We start from the raw sequence: 6,704 nt of genomic DNA on the forward strand, positions 1-6,704 counted from the left end.
TCTCCTGATTGTGGTGCTGGATGAGCAGAGAGGGAGGGAGAGAGAACAGGGGAGCGCAGTTACCTGGGTAGGAGAGAGAGAGAAAGAAAGAGAGAAAGAGCTGTCAGAGGAACTTCTGCAGGCTCAGACCTGCGGACGCTGGTGAGTGCTCCGGACATCTGGACACAGTTATCTTCGAACTTGTTGATGGTGTGTGTGTCTGTTTATATGTGGTGATGATGGGGAAGGAGTTAATAACTGTGATTTGATATGGTTACACTTTTTATTGTGATCTTTAAACTGTGTCTGTTTTACACCTGATGCAGAAATGAGTTGAGAAAGTTAAGCTATTTTGCTAGTTTACCATGATTAAATAACTGCATTTGTGGCCAGCAAAGCTTGTTGAGAGCAGAAACCTTCAAATTCTCATCAAGGATTGAATGGTGTTTGATTAAACCTTCGAATTTGTGTGCTTTTGGTTCTAGTGAACATTTGGTGTTTTTGGGAAAACTCATTAAACTGCATCCGAGATTAAGGCTGGCTGGACCCCAATAATCCATACAGACAGACTCGCACACATACTAATGCACAAACACACATTAATGCACACACATAAACACACACATGCACACGCTCATGCACACACGCTCATGTCAATAGGGAATATCTGACATGTCTCCGGTCTGAGCTTTCCTCTAACACAAGCTATTCACCTCTCTCTCTTATTCTCTCTGATCCCTCTTCAACAAAGTGAAAACAGCTTGTCTGAACAATAGGAAATGGACTTAAAAATATAGTTAAAAGTTTGCCATAGGCAATCCATGGTACAGCACGCAGGTTGACGTTTATTGGGATGAGTTTTGTCCTTGAGGCAGAACTGAGTGTTTCCGCTAGATGGGCCAGCTTTAAAGTCAAATTTGGTAATATTGTAAAAATTACAATAGAAAAATATATGTGTTAGCTTTTTGCTGTTAATATATGGTTAGGGTTCGGCATTAGGGTTAGCAGTGTGGTTAAGGTTAGGGTTAAGGTTAAGGTTAGGGTTAGTTTTAAAGTCAGATTTTATGACTTTGTGGCTGTGCCAGCTAGTGAGCATTCTGCAAAATTGCCTCCAGAACAAGATGTATGAAGAAAAACACTAACCTGAGCACAGCACAGACCACACACATATAAATAGATAGCTTTTTGGTTTGTTTTTAACAATAACATGAACCTTCAAGTTGGTAGATTCCAACTTCAGCAAACACTCATGGAGTGTACATTTCAGGCAAACTCTATGACCCCTAAGAATAGTCAATAGATATATTTTTGTTGCACATATCCACCTTCCTCCTTGGTCCATACACAGTGTAAATGATATGACCTCAAATGTCATTAAGATCAATGTGATATCAAGTGAGGTTTTTACCTGCTGCCAAAGCCTGCAGTGGTATCTGTCAGGGAGCCAGTAGCTAATCTCTGCATGTGCATGGCCCTGGATGTCAAGTGGAGACAGCGGTCACAGTTTAAAAGCGTACGTCAGCGTATGGTTACATGTCTAACAACAAAGGGCCTTCCCAAGCTGCTTTTCTTCAATGTTTGATATGAAAAATTCCATAATGGAAAAATCTAAACCATGTAACGACATTACAAGATGTACCATACAGGTGTAACTCTGAACATGAAGATAAATTGAGTTTTTTGAGTTGTGAGTAATTTATTACTGAAGTGCAATGGAGTTCTGGTCCATTATCGCAGACTGAGCTGTGAGGTTATGATACACATCCATACCCACACATGCTGCCAACTGATTTGTGCAGTTAAACAACTTAACACCCCCACACACATACCTCGCGGGCAAAACATTGTACTGGCCCCATCTTGATGGCAGAGACAAAAAGCTTAGTTCTAAAGTTAATTTCCTGCTATTCTACTAATTTTGCCATGGGGCGCAAATAAAATGCTGCCCTTTTAAAGCAAGTTTTCTGCAATTCTATACATTTTGCCATGGGGCACAGATAAAATACTGCACCTTTAAAGCAGGTTTTCTGCAATTCTACACATTTTGCCATGGGGCACAGATAAAATACTGCACCTTTAAAGCAAGTTTTCTGCAATTCTATACATTTTGCCATGGGGCACAGATAAAATACTGCACCTTTAAAGCAGGTTTTCTGCAATTCTACACATTTTGCCATGGGGCACAGATAAAATAATGCACCTTTAAAGCAGGTTTTCTGCAATTCTATACATTTTGCCATGGGGCGGAGAGATGCATGCGGCACTCCAGTTGCCCATCCCTGAGAGATGTCTTGTTTACAGTCACAAAGAGGCAGGAGATGGGAACTAACCCTACCTCTTCTTTTATCTTATTTTGCAGATTACGAGAAGCTGACATCTGAATCAGAACACCCTGTTGAATACACCTGTTGAATACACCTGTCTCAATGTTCTACAGGACTAAGAAGACCGTGGCTGGATCTTCAGACTGGTTGTGGCATCACCCCAGTCCCATCGCACTGAGCCAGGCTGAGGAACACAGGAGTGCCCTGGCAAAGGGACAGTGATGGAGGTGCCACTGGTTAACTTTGAGAACATGGATGATATCGGCATCAACATGGGTGTCCCCGGTGATTCGGGGTACCCCACTTCACCCACTTCAGAGGCAGCGCCTGATCAGAACCCTGTCACCAATCGTGTGATGTCACCAAATCCATCACAGCACCGTGGGCACCAGACCAGGCCAGAGGGGTTTTCTCCCTCTACAACTCCTATACTGACTACTAAAGACCCGTCTAGCTGCAACAGTCTGCTGTCCAACTTCCAACTCCTGATGAACAGTGAAGGCTCGCCGACCGACAGTGTCTTCAGTAAGTTGGTTCAGGAGTGCTGTGATAACGAAGAAGACCTGTTTGGGGAGAAACTGGGAGTGGAGGACGGGGATCAGAAAGTGGTCATCAATATTTCAGGCATGATGTTCGAGACACAACTCAAAACTTTATCGCAGTTTCCAGACTCCCTGCTGGGAGACCCCATGAAAAGGATGGAATACTTTGACCCGATGAAGAACGAGTACTTTTTCGACCGGAACCGTCCCAGCTTCGATGGGATCTTGTACTTCTATCAGTCTGGGGGCAAAGTCCGAAGACCGGCCAACGTCCCCTTAGAGATTTTCGCAAGAGAGATAGTTTTCTATGAGTTAGGAAGAGAAGCTATGGAACAGTTCCGTGAAATTGAGGGGTTCATAACAGAACCCGAGCCGCTGTTGCCCACTAACGAGGTCCACAAGCAGTTCTGGCTCCTGTTTGAGTATCCGGAGAGTTCCAGTGCAGCTAGGTCAGTGGCCTTGGTGTCTGTTTTTGTCATTGTCATCTCTATCTTCATTTTCTGCCTGGAGACTCTGCCAGAGTTCCGTGACGACGTAGACTTTATCACCACCTTTTCCCTGGGTGTCAATGGAACCCAGGAGGGTCCTCCTATAGTCCAAAAAGACTTATTTGCCTATTTCACAGACCCCTTTTTCATTGTGGAAACCATCTGCATAATTTGGTTCTGCTTTGAGCTTGGCGTACGCTTTGTGGTCTGCCCCAGCAAAAGTGACTTCTTCCACAACATTATGAACACCATTGACATTGTCTCTATAATACCCTATTTCGTAACCATGGCTACAGAGCTGTACACCACACCAGATGAAGACATCAACTCCAGCCAAAACATGTCACTGGCCATCTTACGCATCATCCGTCTAGTGCGAGTCTTCCGGATCTTTAAGCTGTCGCGACACTCCAAGGGACTCCAGATCCTGGGCCAGACCCTGAAGGCTAGTATGAGGGAGCTGGGTCTGCTAATCTTCTTCCTCTTTATTGGAGTCATACTGTTCTCTAGTGCCATCTACTTTGCTGAGGTGGACGAGCCCCACACACAGTTTGTCAGTATCCCTGACGGGTTCTGGTGGGCTGTGGTGACAATGACCACTGTGGGATACGGGGACATGTGTCCTACTACTTTGGGAGGCAAAATGGTGGGGACTCTCTGCGCCATTTCCGGCGTGTTGACCATCGCCTTACCCGTCCCTGTTATCGTCTCCAACTTTAACTATTTCTACCACCGGGAGACAGAGCAAGCAGAGAAACAAGTGATTGACGATGCAGCAGAAGCAGCTCAGAAAATAACCGACGCAAACAAGTATGAGTATGGTAGCACACCCTCTCTTAACATTAACACAATCAATGGTAGCTTGCAGAATGACAAGAATGGCATGTAATGGGTTTATCATTTAAGTGATTATAACCAAGGACATGACAAACTGAGAAATCTAACATATTCCAAAATGCACTGATATTATTTTTGTCTCAGTATTTTATACTCTATTCATTGCAGCGTTGGTCCACGTAGTAGGCTATACTATACATCTCATTCACAATATTCAAAATAAGGAAGTAATATTAGTTATCAGCCTGACTGATCAGCATGTGGATGTGTCAAAGTGTAATTAAGATAATATGAACACAATTACAGCATATTACATTTAGAGTTGGCTCTGGACAGACCTTGTGCATGTAGTATGATTATAACCGTTTAAATCCTAAGCAGATGTATTTGGCAACTTGTTGCCTTTCAAATCATCTTACAAATACTCAAAATATTAATTACACTTTGAACTGCATTACTGTACATTGTCAAAGACTTAAGTACGAAAAACACCCTTGGATCAAGGCTCATGTTAAAACTCGTTTTCATGGTATGCTTTGCGACATTCATCAGCCTGCCATATTCAGCAGTCTCTATATAGATCTTGGCATGATCTCCAAGGACTTTCTGTAAGAGCACTTCTGGAAGGAGACATGGGGACACCATTGAGTGCACAATATGCTGTCAGCAAATCCATCAGTTGTGGACACCGCAGTAGTTTTATCACACCATCTATCTAATAATGCAGTTATTTATCACACCATCTATCTAATAATGCAGTCGTTTTATCACACCATCTATCTAATAATGCTGTCTTTTTATCACACCATCTATCTAATAATGCAGTCATTTTATCACACCATCTATCTAATAATGCAGTCGTATTATCACACCATCTATCTAATACTAACTACCTACTTTAGCAGGTTAGCTACATTGCTTATGACTTCAATCTGTATGCCTCACAGAACTGTAGTTAAAAAAAAGAACTAAGTCATGGCATGTTATGATATGATATCAGGTCAAAATGTCACAATATGTAGACCAAACCCTAACCCTATCCTATATACACCTTCATCTTTACCTTTGTATGTATTTCAGGAAAATAATCCCATCAAACGGTTACTTGTATGCAAAAGAAAAAGGAACAGTAGTTGCATGTTAGCTCACACAATGTATTACATCATATGAAAATGTGTTGATTCGCGCAATAGCATCAAGAACACGCTGATTGATAGAAAGCAATCAAAAGAGGAAAGGACAAAGTGTCACACCTCTTTGCACCGTTGTTGATTGAAGCGTTATTCCAACATTTAGCTGTCGGTGGCCTTGCATGGTATACAGTAGTGTGCCGAAACAATGAAACACTGGTATCATGTATCAATACATGTAGGGCAGATAGTTCTAGTGACTCTCACATTTCTCTTGTACTGTAGTTCTCTTCATTCCTTTCCATGTATTTGATATGGACATAACTCAATTGGATTTAGGAATTGTTTGGAAAATGTTTGGTTAATGCCATCAATTAATTAACAAATGAACCATTACATTAACACACTTTAGGTATAGTTTATACTATGATATGTATTTATAAATGCATGATGTCAAAGCATGGCATTGGCAACCCATATGCATGCTAAACTTCAAACATGAACATTTATATTATCAGCGGTTACACAAACAATGACCATGCAGAAATGGCATTGGATATATTGAGTTGCTCAACACTGCAATGAACTGTTTCTTGAAAGAGTTCCCACATATGCTGAGCACTTGTTGGCTGCTTTTCCTTCACTCTGCGGTCCAACTCATCCCAAACCATCTCAATTGGGTTGAGGTCGGGTGATTGTGGAGGCCAGGTCATCTGATTCAGCACTCCATCACTGTCCTTCTTGGTCAAATAGCCCTTACAAAGCCTGGAGGTGTGTTGGGTCATTGTCCTGATTTGCACTTAGTCCCACTAAGCACAAATCAGATGGGATAGCATATCAATGCAGAATGCTGTGGTAGCCATGCTGGTTAAGTGTGCCTTGAATTCAAAATAAATCACCAAAACTGTCACCAGCAAAGCACTCCCACACCATCACACCTCCTCCTCCATGCTTCATGTGGGTACCACACATTTGGAGATAATCCGTTCACCTACTCTGCATCTCACAAAGACAAGGTGGTTGGAACCAAAAATCAAAAATTTGGACTCATCAGACCAAAGGACAGATTTCCACATGGTCTAATGGCCATTGCTCATGTTTCTTGGCCCAAGCAAGTCTCTTATTATTATTGGTGTCTGTTAGTAGTGGTTTATTTGCAGCAATTCGACCATGAAGGCCTGATGCACACAGTCTCATCTGAAGAGTTGATGTTGAGATGTAAAGAAAATACATTTCACAAATTAACTTTTAAGAAGGCACACATGTTTATTTAAATGCATTCCAGGTGATTACCTCATGAAGCTGGTTGAGAGAATGCCAAGAGTGTGCAAAGCTGTCATCAAGGCAAAAGGTGACTACTTTGAAGAATTTGTTTAACACTCTTTTGGTTACTACATGATTCCA

The 6,704-nt window shown here is 42.0% G+C and overlaps 1 protein-coding gene across 1 annotated transcript; it reads left to right on the plus strand.

Moving 5' to 3' along the window:
• Positions 1-2,358: 2,358 nt before the first annotated feature.
• On the plus strand, positions 2,359-6,203 carry LOC106566035 (potassium voltage-gated channel subfamily A member 10-like). Its single transcript, XM_014133842.2, has one exon. The coding sequence runs from the start codon at positions 2,525-2,527 to the stop codon at positions 4,220-4,222; it is 1,698 nt and encodes a 565-aa protein (XP_013989317.1). The 5' UTR covers positions 2,359-2,524; the 3' UTR covers positions 4,223-6,203.
• The last annotated feature ends 501 nt before the right edge of the window (positions 6,204-6,704 follow it).

The sequence above is a fragment of the Salmo salar genome, chromosome ssa12 (genome assembly GCF_905237065.1).
Source record: "Salmo salar chromosome ssa12, Ssal_v3.1, whole genome shotgun sequence".
NCBI lineage: Eukaryota > Metazoa > Chordata > Actinopteri > Salmoniformes > Salmonidae > Salmo > Salmo salar.